At 44.0% G+C, this 18,031-nt stretch overlaps 1 protein-coding gene across 1 annotated transcript in view; it reads left to right on the top strand.

The window, feature by feature from the left end:
- Positions 1-13,037, top strand: part of LOC116898189 (aldehyde oxidase 3) — an 82,693-nt gene extending 69,656 nt beyond the window's left edge. The window contains exons 33-35 of the mRNA XM_032899553.1: positions 44-232; positions 6,534-6,701; positions 12,460-13,037. Of these exons, the coding sequence (XP_032755444.1) occupies positions 44-232; positions 6,534-6,701; positions 12,460-12,513 (411 nt within the window). The 3' untranslated portion in view covers positions 12,514-13,037. The remainder of the gene's footprint in view (positions 1-43; positions 233-6,533; positions 6,702-12,459) is intronic.
- Positions 13,038-18,031: the final 4,994 nt, after the last annotated feature.

Raw genomic sequence — 18,031 nt, 5'->3', positions numbered from 1 at the left:
CACATAATTTTAAAGGTGACATTCATTCCTTTCTTTGTCTCAGATCGAAGGGGCATTTGTTCAAGGTCTTGGACTTTATACTCTAGAGGAACTGAAATATTCCCCTGAAGGAGTCCTATACACCCGTGGTCCACACCAGTACAAAATAGCATCAGTTAGCGACATCCCAGAAGAATTCCATGTATCACTGTTGACACCAACCCAAAACCCCAAAGCCATCTACTCTTCTAAGGTAAGTATATATGGTCAGGCTTCATTCTGTTTACCGTATGTACATGTCCCGGATGATTAGCCGAGGAAGATGGATTGAGGAATGATGATGTAGCTGGGTGGTGGAGCACTTGACTGGCATCCGCGAGCTCCCACATCCTATCCCCAGTGTCACAAAAGAAAAAGGGCTGGGTCAGCATCCTGCTTTGAACAGTAATGCTGATGCTTCCCAGCTACAGGGCTGGAGAATGGTCACTGTTTGCAATGTGCAGAAGCCCTGAAAGGATGGATGGGACGAAATGTTCAATGCAAATAGGCCAAGGTGTAGTTCCGAACTGCAGTCAACCTTACACACCTGCCCCGGATCACATCCGATTTAAGTGTGTTAATAGAGCATACAACCTGCTCGCTTCTCAACTCTGTGATCTGCCTCCCAATCTCTCCATGCTCTTTAAACAACTGTCCCCAGAGACCTCAGCGCTCTGGATACAGTGAGAGACCTTTTTATCTCTTATCCCCACTGACTTCTCATTGGATTTCTCCTATTGACCCCTCTCTCTCTGTCTCCTTGGATCACAAATCATTTCCCACTCCTTCTGCTTTTTCTTACTGATGGCATCCCTTTCTCTGCCCAGCTTTAAATGTCATTCTACTGGTGTTTCCCACATAACCTTTGTTCACCAGTAAGTAACTTACCTTGTAAGCACTTTGGAAACAAAGCTATCTCCTCACCTGTATCTTTCAGTCCCAAAGCAGAGGCTAAACATGAGAAACATCTACTAATGTTAGACAGGTTGAACTGAGTTTTGTTATTCTCTATCCAAACACACACACACACACACACACACACACACACACACACACACACAGAGTATCTGCAATATTGTGAACAACCAACAAGAGCATCATAAAATTAATCTACTAAATCACAAATCACCAATTTAATGAAGTTTAATAAAAGAAAATATCAAAATGTTTTAGACAACAAGGAAAAGGATTCATTTCTTAGATGTCATACGTGCATATACCCATCACTTATATATACTACTAGAAAAATATGACCTGTAGATATCTCCATGGTTTATAATACAAGGAAAGCTGGTGAGACACTGTTCGCAATAGCACACATATAGTTCATGTGAGATGTGGTAGGCTCAGTATAATTTGTCTTGTAAGCAACGTGGAGTGAGGTGTAACACCCTTGTTCCACCTTATCAAATGTCATGAATTTAAGACCATTCCAGAGTAAGTCTCAGACTGAAAAACTTTTGATTTCAATGACTTCATAAAAAGCTCAAGAACTAGAAGCTTATATCAACACACAGGGTTTTCTGCATTAAATTACAATTAAGTAGATCACAATATATTTTTCCAGAATCCGTTTTTCATAACATCAAAATAATCTGCCTTGGGAAGATCCAAATCTCTGTGAAATAGACGACAGGAAGCCTGGGCAAGGCAACATCCTGTAAAAGTGTGTGTGTGTGTGTGTGTGTGTGTGTGTGTGTGTGTGTGTGTGTGTGTGTGTGTGTGTATTACAGGGCTGAGCCGTTGCAGGCTCTGCTCGTGTCCATGAACGTGATCTTTGCTCATCCTCTTCCCAAGAGAATGCACCTGTTCTGTACCCTCATAAGGACATTAGCAGTGATATACTGCCCCCTCCCTGGGTGCTGATACTCTTGTAATCCTGGAATAATCTATCTTGTTGCCAAACTTAAGGGACTGTCACCTTGAACGGTTTCACACTCATAGGGAGAAGGCCAATGACATTTCACAATTCTCCCTATGGTCTACCTGTTCAGGTGTTTATTTTCAGCCAAGGCAAGTGTAGGTTAGAAGATACCTCTTGACCCAGAACACTATCATCTCTGTCTCCTAGCTTCCTCCTCCTCCCCCACCTTGCACTCTTCCCATTGGGTTTGTGTTATAGGTGAGAAGAGGGAACCTCATTTGAGGGATTTGGCTTGCCTGTCTGTCCTTTAGCCACAATGCTAGGCCCTGAGAGGCATTTGTCCTCTGAGTTTGTAGGTCTCAGCACATGTCTGGGGTGATCTCCAGAGCTTCCATAGGAATAATATAACATATATAACAAACTTAAATGCTATGCACCAGTCACTTAACATGGGCCCTGTGTGTATGTGGGACACACAGGAACACAAACTGTGTGAAGCTGCTGCCAATGGGACATGGTATTCTGTTTTACAGTCAGCTTTTTAAAACAAACATATGTGTATTCTAAGATAGCAACAAAGCATGGCAAACCAAGCCAAAGCACAGTTGTTCATTACTGAGTACCACGTTCTCCGTGTGCTTGTACTGCTCTTAGACTGCCGTGCTGCTTTACAACTGACGGGGCAGTATTCTGTCTAGATCAGCATCTTCACAGCAAACACTGGGACAACGTATGGTGCAATGGCGTCACATGGCCGCGATGTCTCTAGACAATAAACATTCTTGCGTTCCCTTATAGACATGCGGGACCATTGTTGCATATCCTGTCCACCATCGATCAAAATGCCCATATCAGTGTAGGACTGCACTCCGAAGTGTGTATACTGGAGACACATAGTTTCCTCATCCCAGCCAGAAGGAAGAGGGAAAGTCTTCTAAGGCAACGGGGAAGCAATGCATAATGAGGACAGGCAGACACCTGTAAGATTGCTTAACACAAAGTAGCAGGACAGGAGGTAGGAAACTCACCCTGTAACCTGAACTGCAGGAAAAGCCAGGAGTTGGTGGCTTAATCTGTTTTGCATTGCTATACCGTAATACTAGAGGCTGAGTGACTTAGAAGAAACTCTTTTGCATCTCAAAGGTGGCAAGGTCCAAAATTAACAAGCCACACCTGGTGGTGACTTCTTGCTGCTTTATACCACGGCAGAAGATACAGCATATTGATTCTGAGAAAAAGGTCGAGCTTGCCTCTCTATCATGCTCACACCTGCAATAACACTAATTCATTCTCAAAGGTGGAGCCCTAACGACCTAACCATCTCCTAAATGTCATACCTCGCCATGTATAGAGAATAAGTTGTCAGCACCTGAGTTTAGGCAGACATGTTCAAACAACAGTAACCAGGAAACACACCATTGTGTGGGAGAAACTGATACTAACTACAGCAGGGCTTGGTATAAAGTTTGGGAGAGTGGCCTAGTTTCATCTGTCTTAAGTTACCTGAGTCCCAGTGTCCATATCTCAGATGTGACAAGGGAAGTGCAGGCTTTGTAGAAATGCAAAGAAAGGCTAAGGATACTCAGCTTTAACAGGCATTCACTCTCCCATTCACTCATCAGATACCTGCAAACACCTGAAGATGCCACTTTAGCCTTAAGCATGAAAGACCCGATCTCTGGGGCCAAGGTGATGGCATTGTCCGTCCAGGTATTCCCCATGGTCATAATGGACTGTCATTTATAGATTCCTGGCTGACTTAAGCCTCTCAAGGAACCTTTGAGCTGTTTCCCTTGTGGATTTGATGGCGGGAAGTCACCAGCCCAACACTGTGTATATACTCTAGTCTCTCCTCATAAATTAAGGTCTAGCTCACACTGCCAGTCTCTGGGAGTTTGAGTAGATTCCCAATGCCAAATTACCTCTAGAGCCTGGTATTCTTAGGTTTCTGGAGGATTACGTAGACTCTTGGTTGGTTTTGATGTTAATCCCTCTGCCCTTGGCCTAGACACTCTCCTTTCTCAGAAGCAGCCTGCTGAGGTGTGGAGGTTACGTCATGTTGTCAAAACACGGATACCTCCACCTGATCCCACTTCTGCCACCGAAGCCAAGTAAGCCTGGGCAGGACACTCACCCCCCCAGTTGCTGGAAGGCATACGTAGTCTAACACACGTGGGAATGCTCACCAGCCCTGTGAAGGAGTGTCACCGGCCGTGTGATGACATTTGATGCAATGACAGACCACCTATGCAAAGGCAAACGTGTCACGCTCTATGGCTTGGTGACCTTGTAACTGTCCTCTTGTGCAGCTGAGGAATGATAAAATTATTCAATGACACATTTCTCATAACATGCCCTCATCATCTGTTCAGTCATGACTGTGTAGAAACACAGCCACAAGATCCCTTTTGCCCATCTCAATCCCTCTTGGCCCATCAAGGGCAAAGGGTTTATAGCATGAGAACCTGTTGGCTTCTGTTGCCAAGGAGACTCAACTATTGATGAGGCAGCCTGAAGACCTGGCTGGACAAGAATAGGTGGGGCAATGAGCAACTCAATCACTTCTTCAAAGGCCCTGGATCCTCATTCTCCTGAGGTTCCTCTACCCTTCCAGTCTTCAGCATTAGTCGCTGCTTGAAGAAATTCTTCGGCATTATTATATGAGATATTTGATCTGTTAAGATAACGAATTAACCACAGAGTATAAGACTAGAAAGAAAGTCATGAGATTCATAGTAAAAATCCTTTGGTGGCTTCCCTTGAGTTGATAATAAGATACAGCTCTTAACATGGCTCCCAGAGCCCTGCATAGTCTGCCTGGCAATCACCCCCGAGACGCCTCGTACCATCCTTTCTGAGCCACAAAGCTCTTTTCACTCCTTTGAATTTAGCCAGCTCTTCTCTTCCTGATACCTTTGAATAGCACCTGTGTCAGCGTTCTCTAGACAAACAACCAATAGGCTCTATCTGGGTATTGTGGATATACACACTTGCATATGTTATATGTGTGTTATATACATACGCATGCATATGTATGTTTATTTGCATGTGAATCTATACATATATGTGTATGTACATCTGTACAGGTACACACAGATTTATTTTAAGGAATTGGCTCACATAGTTATAGAACTGACAAATTTAAGATCTAGAGCAGTGGGGCAGCAGGCTAGAAAGTCAGGCAGGGTTTCTGTACTGAGGCCCTGAGGCAGAATCACTCCTCCTTCCTGGGAGAAACTTGTTGTGCTCTTAGAGACTTCACACATATCATCAAAGCTAGTAATAGCTTAAAGCCAATGCTAATCACATCTGCAATGAACTTTCCCAGAGATGTCTATATTAGTATTTAAATAAATACATGGGTGCCCTGAGCCCTTCAAGCTCATGCACGAACTTACACATTACCTGGGACTCATCTTTCCTTTCTCACCTGGCGAGTACCCTCTCACCTCATATGGCATCTTTTCAGTAAGAGCCATCTCTGCCTTCTCAGGCCATGCAGGGGACCACAATTGTCCTGTCTCCACGTACATTTTATTTTTGGTGTTCACTCACTTCCTTGGGTATCTATCTCCTACCTGCATATTCAGTCAGAGCTGTCTATACAGGTTCTGGTCCCCTCATCTCTAGCCATGAGTGGAAGGCTGCCTACGCCCATCAGGGTTCAGTTACCCCCCACCTTTGCAGTCTGGTACCTGAGTCAGCCTGTACAGGCAGTCAGAATACCCCACGGCATACAAGACAGTGGCTTCCATTCAGGACAGGAGTAGGAGTGTTGTGTCAAGCACAGTGGTAAAGGATGCTTGAGTTTTACCCCAGGAGACTTCTAAGTCATAGACTTTCAATGGCAGACACCATCTTCCATGGAATCCATCAGGGCTTGCTGGTGTGCCTTGATGAAACTTTAACTCTTTATAGTACCCTCTATATCTTGAGAAAGCCCTTGACCCTTGCCGCCGAGTTAATTCAGACTAAGAAGGGTAAATCCTTGGTATAGGCCCCACCAAGATCGTCAGCCATTAATCAAGGTATTTCTATACCATCCTCATCCCTTAAAAGCCCTGTTGGCACAGTAGGTAGCTTCGGCTGAAACCACATGGTCCCCTTGGGCATGGGCATGCCAGGCTTGGCCTGGTTCTCATTGTTTGCCAAGTGTAACCAGCATCAGGATTACTACCTTGGCCAATCTTCCACCAGAATTTGAGTTCCTTTGAGGTCCAACCACCTTCCTAAACAAACAGAAACTGGCCCTGTAGCAGAGTTTAGGCTCTTCTGGGATGGATCCTGAGGGTGGTTGGAAAGACTGCCATCTTCAGAGAAGAATGATCCCAAGTAGGCCGTGATTTGGAAAAAGCAAGAAGCAACCAAGAAAATACATGCTGCATCCTTGGTGGACTTGTGGAACAAGCATTAACTGTACCCCTGCTGGCTCAGGTGCTGGGGACAGCTAAGCAAACAGTCCTTAATCTGTCAGAGGGCCTACCCACCAACCAGCAAGATTGCTGCAAGGAAACACGAACCAAAAGGAGGGAACCTCTTCAGAGTCACCGCGTCAGCTCAGGCCAATTCCCCAGCCCTCATGTCTCTGTCCCTGTCCAGATCCAGGTTTCTAAAAGACTTCTTATTTTGTCTTCCCTCCCAACACCCCCAGGGCCTTGGTGAAGCTGGAATGTTTCTAGGTTCTTCTGTGTTCTTCGCTATTGCTGCTGCCGTGGCCGCCGCCCGCAAGGAGAGAGGCCTGCCCCCGATTTTGGCCATAAACAGCCCTGCCACAGCAGAAGTAATTCGAATGGCCTGTGAGGACCAGTTTACAAACCTGGTATGGGACGACCTCCATCTTGTCTGTGAATGTCTGCACCCCTTTTTTGTGGTTCTCAGTGCAGGGACACAGGACACGTGTCAATTCAAAAGTAAATTCACCAACCCCACAAGCAGGATGTCTTCTTGTGGAAAATGGAGGTTGCTGGTGTGAATTTTTGAGTAGGAAGTTATGGGATTTTCTCATATTTATAGAAGGGATCGTGGAGAGCTGCAGGAGACTGTTGCTTTTCAAGAGTGCTGCAATCTTCTGTCATAATCTACCTTCTTCACCACTTACTCAGGAGAAGGGCTACTCGGTATCATTTCCTGAGCGAGGCAGAGCCTGGTACTACAGCTATAGTCACGTGCAGCCCAGATATTAGCTTAGCTCATTGCAATGCACGTGTGTGCTGAATTCACACTTCCTTTGAAAGACGTCAGGCTAGACTGTAAAATGCTTGATTAACACTTCTGTACTAATCTGATAGGAATGGGAATGTCTTGGTGTGTTGGGCTGAGATTAACTATAATGTAAATTAACTTTACATGCATATCCTCATACGGCTTAAGGTCTTCCAATCAAGCCCCCTCCCCAGGCTTCACCATATCCCACCCCAACACTGGGGTCCAAGCTTCCAACACATAAAAATTTGGGGAACGGTCACATGTAAAACTATAGCAGCCAAGGCTATTGGAAATATGAGTGCTAGAAATGTTTTACCTTTTATTTTTCACAGCGGGGGGGCTAGGGGGGTTAGTGTGGAGGGACAGGGTCTCTCCACATAGCCCTGGTTGTACTGGAACTCATTATATAGACCAAGCTACATTCAGGCTCAGAATACTGCCTCTGCCTCCCCAGTACTGGGTTAAAAAGTATATAAGGTATGAACTACCACACTTGACTCAGTACTAGAAATTTTAAGAACATGAGTGGCTTCCACTTGTAGCTCTCTATGAGACTGCTGCTGCTTCCGTGCCCAGTCCCTTTTGCATGTTGACTTGAGCAAAAAGCAACACTGAGAGATTTGGAGGCTGTAGGGAACCAGGGAAGGAGCTCAAGTTTTAATTGCTTTAAAAATAATAAATTATCATGAGGAAATTAAAGGAGGGGGGAACAGAAAGTGTTCCACACCCCTGGAGCTGTCTTACTCCAAGATCCCTTCGGGTGACTCCACCCACACTGACCTTGCAGCATTTTATTGTCTTCTGGGAAAGCACTACTCCCACCACCACCCCACCCCGTTTACAGGATTGGCTCAGCTCAAGAGCTCCATTTCCAGGTTCTCACATGTGCAGCAAGGCATTAGACTGAGACAGAAGCACAGTAGAGAAGACTCGCTCATTCCCCCGACGAGTCCAAAGACTATGAAGAGATAGGCATGGAAACAAGTGACTTCTACACAAACCCTCCATCGCCAGAGACTACACACTGAGGCGGAGCACAGCCCTGTGAGCTATTCACTCCTCCACGGTGTTTTCTAGCCCTTTGTCTCCAGCTGGATGGCGGACTCCGATAGAGCTGGCAGTGTTTTGTTTCTCTTGCTTCTATCATTGAACCTTACCAAATAACCAATTAGAAAAGATCGGAGTTACTGGTTATGAAATCAGACAGTTGGGCTCAAATCCCAGCTCGACCACTCACTGTGTCTTTAAAAGTGAGAAAAACCACCCACTTGCTTATATCCCTATGAGAAGGAAATGAACTTGGGTTTAAAAGTGTTTATCACTGGTGTAGCTCATATGAGCAAGTGTTAGTGAGGACCATTACTCTTACTGCGTTCCCAAATAGGCCCTAGTTCTTAGCCTTACGTTTTCTGATCTTCTTAACCTCACCATCACAATGGAGAACTGAGTAAAGGAGGGATTCTGACTGAGTCACAGTGGCAAGCAGGAGCAGGTGTGTGGGTTTAGCAAGGATGTTATATAAATACTGACCAATTATCCAAATATGATGTCAGCTAAAATGTCCCTATGCCACCAGGCTTGAACATACCCAAACTATTGAAGACAGATTCTAAAATGAATATGAAGGATGTTTAGTACACTCTCTACTAGAGGTGCACCAAGTTAGTCACAGATTGTGATGTAAGGGCATACAAGTGTGTGTGTGTGTGTGTGTGTGTGTGTGTGTGTGTGTGTGTGTGGTGTCCATGTTCCTGTGTGTGCATGCATATTTAAACTATTAGACTCATTCCTCTCCAGGAGTAAAGAGAGAACGGCACAGTGAGATACACATTCACATTTTATTTAACAATCGTGAGCAGGTATTGACAAAAATAAGTACGTAACGAAAAATCCATCTCATGGGACTTAGAATCTAATGATATATGTTTTAAGTGAGAGTGGAGCAAGAAGAAAGTACAGACCAGACAAGGCAAGTGACAGACCTACAGAAGGTGACAGATAACATCTGGCTAATGGATGAAACCTAGACATACAGGCAGAAGGAACAGGAATTCCAGGTAGAGGGAAAATTAAAGCAAATACAGGGCATAGGAGAAAAGCACCAGGAAGGTCTCAGAACACAGATAATGTGGGTTTCCCGGATGGGACACTAAGCAGAGGGAAATCTGGAGCATAAACTGGGATGCAAGCCTGAACTAGAACACAGAGTCGTAAATGTAAAGTGGGTTCTATCCTGAGGGCAGGCGGACTTTGAAGGTCATGTGACGGTGAGAATGAGATGCTCACCTAAGCAACCTGATAGATGCTATACCATGAATTAGCCTGAGAAGGGAGGCAGGAAGCTATGATGTAGTCAAGAGGTGACAGAGTCGTGAGCATGACAAAGTTAATGGCATTTGAAGGTAAGGCGGGAGGGTCATGCAAACCTGCCATTCAAGGAAGGAATGGCAGCCGAGAATCCAGGCTAGGTCTACAGTTGTGCTCCGGGTGAGTGGCAGGACTGGGCTGCCTCTCACCTCAGTAGGCAGCAGAGGAAATCCTTCCAAGTTCACTTTTAGACTTTGGGGTAGCCAGTCAGCCAAAGAATTTTGCCAACAAGCTAACTAGCCCAGATTTGACAAGAGGGCAGAATTCCAGACAGATTTATGAGTCATTAGTTCAAAGTAGTAATTAGAATCGTGAAAGTCGATCATTTGCCTGAGGGAAGAAAATAGAGAAAAGGGAGGGGAGAATGGAATGAGTCAGATTGAGTCAAAGGGGCTTGATGGGGACAGCAGATGGGCAGGTAGGTCTGAGGCAGGGGTGGGTGGGTCGGGGGGAGGTGGGGATGCCAGGCTCAGTACTTTGGCACAGAGGTCCCCACACCCTGTGCACACTGGACACGAGCACACCTCCAGGGAGCCAAGAACCTTCCCAAACACAGAACAGAACAATCCTGCCGGCCTGAGAACCACACCCTCATAAACCCTCACAGATGAAGGTGCTTGCTCCAGGCCCCAAGAGACCATGCCTCTCCCTGCCTCACCCCCGAATCCAGCAGTGCCAGGGCCGAGTGGAGATAGAAAGTCCTCTCTCCTGTCTCTTTCCATCTCTGCCCCATGCTCCCTTCCACGGTATTACAACAAGGGTGGGGCAGGGCCTTTGTGGGCAGGGAAAGTCACAAGACATGTTTGTCCCTAACCCTCAGGCAAGATGATGGTCAGGAGTTAAAGGCCGATTTAAACCACATAATGAGGCCCAGGCTATCCTGGGCTACATGACAAGCACTTGTCAAAGGAAGTTGGGTGAGGGGAGAAGGGGAAAGGAGGGGGAAGAGGGAAGAGGGGGAGGGGAAACTAAGGACTCACCCAAAACAGTTTCGCTAACTTGGTTTTTCACTCACCTGGAGGGCGGGGGACAGGGATGGATCAACATGACATGGTCCTGGGTAAATCTCATAGAAATCTGTGTTTTAACATAATGCAAATACCAACAAGGGTGGGGTTGGCTTTGTGGCAACTCATGTCTAAATAGTGCTTGCTCTGCGCAGGTAGATTCCACTGACTCAAAGTCCTGCTTTTCCAAAAGCAGTGATGAAACTGTGTTATCTTGGAGATAGAACAACAGCGTTTGTTGAGAACCCTGTCACCCGCAGTAGGCCTCCCGGGTGAGGACAGAGTATTTGCTACTGCGAAAGGACCGACCGTGCTGCTTTCAAGGTGTCTTTTACAGGGCAGGAAGGCTGAACCTAGGAGCAGATGAAGAGGTGCATTCAGAGAGGCCCAGGGCCCGGCTGCACCATGCCTGAATGCTTTGCTAGAATTACTTACTCCCAAACACTGAACGAGCCCTATAGCAGATCTGTGTGTTTTACAGTCGTGAAAAACAAGCGTCCCAATCAAATCCCCCTCACTTTCCAAATCAGCACAACACGAATTTGCAAAACTAGAACTCACCCCTCCAACTTGAAAGCATCAAGTGGTGTGAAGTGGGAATCAAACTTCTCCCGTCATGCTCCCTGGGGCAGCACACATGGAAAGTTCTGCTGTTGTGAGCTGCTCCGAGGGCATTGTCATCTTTCATTCACGCCTGTTACCCATCGCTCTCCGCCCAACATCATCCAGCATCTACTCACCTCTCGCCTTCCTCTGTCAATCTACCAACCCATGGCTCGGGATCGCCATTCTGTCTTACTTCCTTGCGTGACACATGAAGGAAACGTTTAAAAAATAAAACAGCCTTTAAATTAGTTATGCCACATCAGCTGCTGCTTTTGAAAGAATGTGTGGGAAATATTACTTTGTGGAATAAGTATGAAGTCACTTCTCTGGTCAGTTTTGACTGAATTTAATGAAGTCCATCTACCCATCCTTTTTTTTTTATGTAGGTAAAAGGTTTTTTAAGAAATCACCTGGTTGGGGATTTAGCTCAGTGGTAGAGCGCTTGCCTAGGAAGCGCAAGGCCCTGGGTTCGGTCCCCAGCTCTGAAAAAAAAAAAAGAACCAAAAAAAAAAAAAAAAAAGAAATCACCTGACAATCTAAGTAGACATTCCATTTCTTTCTGTGGTCAGCCTTCTCTCTTACTATATGTTTAATCTTTCCTCCTTCCACTTCTGTTTGACAGTAGGTGCTTATTATTAAAGATTACATCTTTTTTAAACCAAAAAAAGGTGACTTTTTAATGTAAAACGGGTTTTTGTTTGTTTTTGTTTTTGTTTCTTTTAGCTTCCTTAAGCTAAAAAATAAATCACCCAAGAAAAAAGGCCAATATTGAACTTGCAAAAATCTTTCAGGGTTGGGGGGCATCGTGAAATTCTATGATCAAGTGCTTCAGTTTTGCATGCTAGCTTTGGACAGGCTCTCTACTGCTCACAAAGGCGATGAACGTAACTCTCCCAGAGAGCATTTCTGCCTCCCGGTTTCTTTTCTGTTTCAGTTTTGGTGAACGTTTCCTTACACAGAAGAAGTCTTGTGTCTGGGCCAGTTAGAGTTTGCCAGGGTTAGGACCTCATCACACTAAAATCAAAGGGCCCGACAGATTAGCTGTGGAGAGAGGTCTCGTCCATTACTTGAACGCATGGATACCCCATGCTTGCCGTTGTATTTAAGAACACTTTGTTAGTCCTTTTCAGCTGAGCCAGTATTGTGTGCATTTTGTCTTACTATGCCAAGGAATTAGATATTTTTATTTATCTGAAATTACCTAATTCCTATTGGGAAAGAAAAAATCTATGCAAATTAAGCAAATAAATTTGATGAATAAATAGGTTATATGTTTTCTGAAAAGGAAACTACTTTTGCCATCTGTTGGTTTTATGGGTCATTTTATATTTTTTTTTCTCTTTTGCTTTTAAACAATTCTTTCACCTTTTTTTCCCCCAACTTTCTTTTTAGGTTCCAAAAACGGATTCTAAATGCTGCAAGCCATGGTCCATCCCAGTTGCCTGATGCTTGGGGTTTGAGCACAAAAACAGATATCCTGAAGAACTTAAAGCTTCAATGGGTCACTAGTATAAACAACTTCATCTAAAATACATAGACAATTAGAGGCAATTCTTAAATTTTCATATTTACAAAATCTTGTAATCTTTAATCACGTGTGCTACAAGTAGTAACATTTTTGGAGCTTCAGCCAAAGGTCACGGTTAGGTCAACTAAACCTCATTTCCCAGTGGGTGAAGAATTTCTGTGCTGAGTCTACAGAGAAAATGAGCATCTACTCTTGACGAGATGTTCCTATTCCAAAAAGGATAAAAATAAAACAGAGAAATGAACAGGATTCTGTGATCATTAGCTTATGTAGTTTGTGAAGTTCCGGTATTGTGATGCTGTGTGTAAAAGGACTTGGTTTTATTTACCATTCCAGATCGATCACGTGTTCAATTTAGGAGCCAACAGTCTGTAGCAACTGAGGCTTGGCTTGCTTGATGTAATGTATACGTTTGTTGAAAAGTCCCTTGATTCTTTTTTTTCCCAAGACTCTTAGTTACTGAAGATTCACTGAGATGCTACCTATGGCAGAGTTGCCTCTAAGATGACCCATGGGAGGGCAATTTAGAGAAACAGAGGAAGCAGCTTTAGGATGTCAAAGAAGCAGTGGCATATGCCTTCCCCAAATAAGTCCGCCTTGAGACAAACGCAGCCGGACAACTGCAACCATTGTGCCTATCAGTCCGGTTCAGGAGGCACAAGCACTTAATATTTTGATAGTCACAGCATATCCAATGTTGTCCAGTCTGAAATATTCTAGCATGTGTACAATAATCAGCTTAGACTTCACGAAAGTTTTAGTGGCAGACACTTTCAATGTGCTGATTTTGCCCATGGCATTGCCTTAAGTGCTGTCCAGTAACTCCTATCTGAGCCCGCACCCACTCCCTTCCATTTTGGGATGCCTCTGCTTCCTACAGACACCTTCTCCAGCTCGGGGGCAGCCCAGTGAGTGTCAAGTGAAAAGACAGAAGGAAGCAGACAGCTTGCACAGTGCACAGTAACAATTCTTACCCCTACGTCATTTGAGTTTTCTCACTTCTCAGTCAGAATTATTAGGTATTTATACACTTCGATGCCCAAAGAAACCATGGGCTTTGTTAATCAATGTTTTAGCTTTATTTTCTTCTAAATAGGTTTTGCTTTGTCTTATATATTCCTGACTTCTCTCCTGATTTTTTTCCCTCTTCCTTTTGACATGAATGGTTGCTTTTCTGTTTTAAAATTATTGAAGTTTAATAAAAATATTACATTTCAGGGGCCAGAGAGATGGTCTCCTCTGGCAGAGAACTCAGATTCTGTTTTCAACACCCAAATGGTAGAAACAACCACCTGTAACTCCCATTCCAGTGGACCTAATGCCTTCTTCTAGACTCTGAGAGCACTATGCACACATGGCACAAATATATGCATGCAGATAAAACACTCATACATAGGGTAAAATAAATAAATCAAAAATTAATTTAAAAAACTATTTTTCACCCAAAATATGACAGTAGTTGAATCTTAGTGATTTCTGAAACAGGCTTTTTGTTGTCTTAGCTTTGTTTGGTTTGGATTTTGACACAGGATCTTAGTTGTTTAGCCCAAACTAGCCTTGAACTCAAAATGATTCTTCCTTAGCTTCCTGAGGGCTGGGATTACAGGCATGCACCTCCAAGCATAATTGTATCATTTATTTCTCTATAAACTTTATGTTCTGTTTTCATTCCCTTTTAATATAAATAAATATATTAAAAATTTATTCTAAAACACATCTGTGGCTATATGTCTTGTTTGTTTTCCATTAAGTTCTAGTGTGGCTGTATTGTAGTCATAAAGAATTGTTTAAAGGGAGAAAATAAAATGAAGAACAAACTATGGTGAAGGAGAAAAGGAGAAGGAGAAGGAGAAAGAAGAAGGAGAAAGAAGGAGAAAGAAGAATGAGAAGAAAGAAGAAGAAGAAGAAGAAGAAGAGGAGGAGGAGGAGGAGGAGGAGGAGGAAGAGGAAGAGGAAGGAGGAGGAGGAAGAGGAAGGAGGAGGAGGAAGGAGGAGGAGGAAGAGGGAGGAGGAAGAGGAAGAGGGGGAAGAGGGAGGAGGAGGAAGAGGGAGGAGGAGGAGGAGGAGGAGGAGGAGGAGGAGGAGGAGGAGGAGGAAAAAAGAGAGAATACCCAGAAGTGTAAGACAACCAGAGTTACAGAAAGTAATGGAGGTAAGACACAGTGAGGAGGAAGCAAAGGGACCCAGGAACTCTGCAGAGCAGAGGACTGAGTCACAGGCTGGCCTGGCATCAGGGTTGTGCACAGGGCACAAGATGTGCAGCAGTGTTAGGAGACCAGAAGATGCAGGGAGGGAAGGGCACAGAGCCACAGAAAGGTGTGGAAGCCTGGGAGGAGCCCGCTGCATCTTGGTTGTGAGAACTGAGAAATGCCTCTCTCCTCTCTGTTCTGCTGCTTTAAGTGCTAGACTTAAGCATGACTCATCGTTTCTGTGCTGACTCTTCAGATTCTCGGTTAAATTTAGTTATATCTATATCGTTCCTTAACCTGGAGGAATAGATTTCAACATGGGAGAAGCACCAGGTGCCCCGACTGAACAACTTAATTCAATCGCACTGAGTTCCCGTAATGGCCACTATGGTGTTATGTGAGAAACATGAAGAGTCAGCAACCTCTAAACACCTTAATACAGCCCACCTGTGTATGCCAGGCCCCGCCTTCCTGAGCAGCAACCGTCTGTTCCTGCTTGGGAATGACTGGACTGAGTGACCATGGTAGCAACCACTGCCTAACCAGAAGAAAATCCAATGTACCTGCCATCTACCAACTTACAATATTACACTGAGGTGAGAAGAGGAGAAGATGGGGCTGATCCACTTGCCAGATGTTTCCTTCATGCAGATATTGGAAAATAAAGCTTCCCAGAAATATCAAAGTACTCATGAAGTCCAAGGAGGCCCTGATACAGAATGACTACCAGTCAAGACACTGTAGTCAGGTTGCTAAGGTTTTATTCCTGCCTCCATTACTAAAGTTACTTAAACTTTCTGAGCTTTCATTTACCTGATCTGTAGATGAAGACAGTATTAGTACCTACCTCATCAATTTTTTTTTGAGAATTAAATGAGTTGGTGCCTAGACAGTGCCTGGTGTGCATGCATATGGTGAGAACAACTTCTTATTGATGATGTAGGCGTCCTTACTGCTACAGACCTGCACAGAGTATAGATACAGGGTATTTGGGTTAACTCAGCCAAGTATCACACAGATCTGTGGTTAAGAAGTAAAGCAGTTATCCAGAAATGCACAAAACAAATCGGAAATCAAGACTTCAGTAGAAAACAATGGATGAGAATCTCATGTGTCGAGATGCCTCAGTCAGAAAGAATAAGCAAAAGCTAAGGCCAGTGATAGATTGCCCTGAAGAAAACATCCTCACAGCAGAGACATGGGTCAACACTGACTATACAGAAAAGGCTTCAGTAAGGAAGAAAAAGGAACAGCAAACACATTAAAATCTTTACTCAAGATCTCATTATACTACAGACTCAGCCATTCATTCTAAAGATATCAATTTATAAAATCACAAGTGGGATATTCCTACAGTCATAAGTGAGGTATTGTTTTGATCACTGGAGATGTGTGTGAATCATATAGATGTAGACCTTGCCTAAGAACTCATTCAAATGTCACTGTAAGCTAAGAAGGAAAAAATGACCACTCAATGAGGACAATGGCAGGAGACCTTCAGATCTTGCGGTCAAAGAGATAGCCTTTGAGAAGGTAACATTTATGGGAAGAATAAAGAAGCCAAACCTCACAAAATAACCTGGACGTGTGATCCCAAAAATACTAAGCAATTAGTGGAACAGGGGTGGGAGAGGAGCTCTTGAAGTCAGGACTGTTGGGAAATGCATTGGGTAGATTACAAATTAGTGTGGCAATTCAATCTCACACAAAGCTGAGGATTTGGGCGTAAGTCTGCGGATAAGCAAGGCTGCAAAAATTTCACCACTGAATTAAGCCTGTTCTAATTATGAATGGTTCTGCAGTTGAGTGAGGAGCAGGATTTGGCCTGATTAGAAGAGAAAATGGCAGAAGATGAAGGGGTGTGCTGGGATCTTCTTGGACTCTCAGCATTTTTGTTTTTTAGACGCCTAATCCCCAACCATCCACAAAGGAAAAAACACCCTAAAAATTCTATCTGTGGCTCAACTGGTAACAAAGTAAGTCCAAGAAAGTCTATGTCCTAGTTTCCTGCCAACTTTAAAAGACCAGAAAACACTCTCATGGACCCTAAAAGTGAGCATTCAGTGCTGTAGAAGGATAAGAGGAACAGAGCAGGGTGGGGGGCGTGGAGAGAAGAGAGTAGGACTCAACTGCTGGTGAAATCCTCTCATGAAAAACACACAAGCACCTTAGGAAGTATCCTAGCCTCAATTCAGATTCATGAACCTACAGATTCTTGTCCATTCCAGTTTGGTTATAGAATTATTTCAGAAAATAGTCTGGAAATCCAAAAATGATGTCACCATGTTTTCCAATCTCTGCATCCCTTGAAGAATGCTCACTAAGATCTAAGGTATTTGTCATAGGGTTTTACATGGTGAACAGACAGGATGACCAAGGTAAGTCTTATAAAGGACAACATTTAATTGAGGCTGGCTTACAGGTTAAGAGGTTCAGTCCATTATCATCAAGGTGGGAGTATGGCAACATCCAGTCAGGCATGGTACAGGAGAAGCTGAGAGTTCTACATCTTCATCTGAAGGCTGCTAGTGGAAGACTGACTTCTATGCAGCGAGGGTGAGGGTATTAAGCCCATGCCCACAGTGACACACCTACTCCAAGGGCACACTTCCTAATAGCACCACTCCCTGGGCCAAGCATATACAAACCATCACATTCCACTCCTTGGCCCCATAGGCTTATTCAAACACATGACTCTATGAGGGTCATATCTAACCATAACATAATAAAAAATACATTTAGTCCAATTTCTAAAGTCCCCATAGTCTATAGCAGTCTTATCTATGTTAAAAGTCCAAAATTCAAAGTCTCTTCTGAGATCTATTCACTCACTTCACTGTAATCCCCAAATCAAGACAGGAAACCAAGGCTGAAGAGATGGCTCAGCAGTTAAGAGCACTGACTGCTCTTCCAGAGGCTCTGAGTTCAATTCCCAGCAACCACATGGTGGCTCACAACCATCTGTAATGTGATCAGATGCTCTCTTCTGGTGTGTCTGAAGACAGTGATAGTGTACTCATAATAAATAAATAAATCATTATTTAAAAAAAAAAAAGGCAGGAAACCAGCTGGGCAAACTCCAAACTCTGCATCTCCATTTCTGATGTCAAAGTGGTCTTCAGATCTCCAACTCCATTTTCATCTTTGTTGACTGCAACAAACTTCCTTTCCTGGACTGGTTCTACTCCCTGTTAGCAGCTTTCCTCAGGAGATATCCTTTGGCTCTGGCATCTCAAAAATCTTGGAG

The sequence above is a fragment of the Rattus rattus genome, chromosome 4 (genome assembly GCF_011064425.1).
Source record: "Rattus rattus isolate New Zealand chromosome 4, Rrattus_CSIRO_v1, whole genome shotgun sequence".
Lineage (NCBI taxonomy): Eukaryota > Metazoa > Chordata > Mammalia > Rodentia > Muridae > Rattus > Rattus rattus.
Note: the sequence above shows the minus strand (reverse complement) of the source record. Positions and strands in the feature narration are given on the sequence as shown.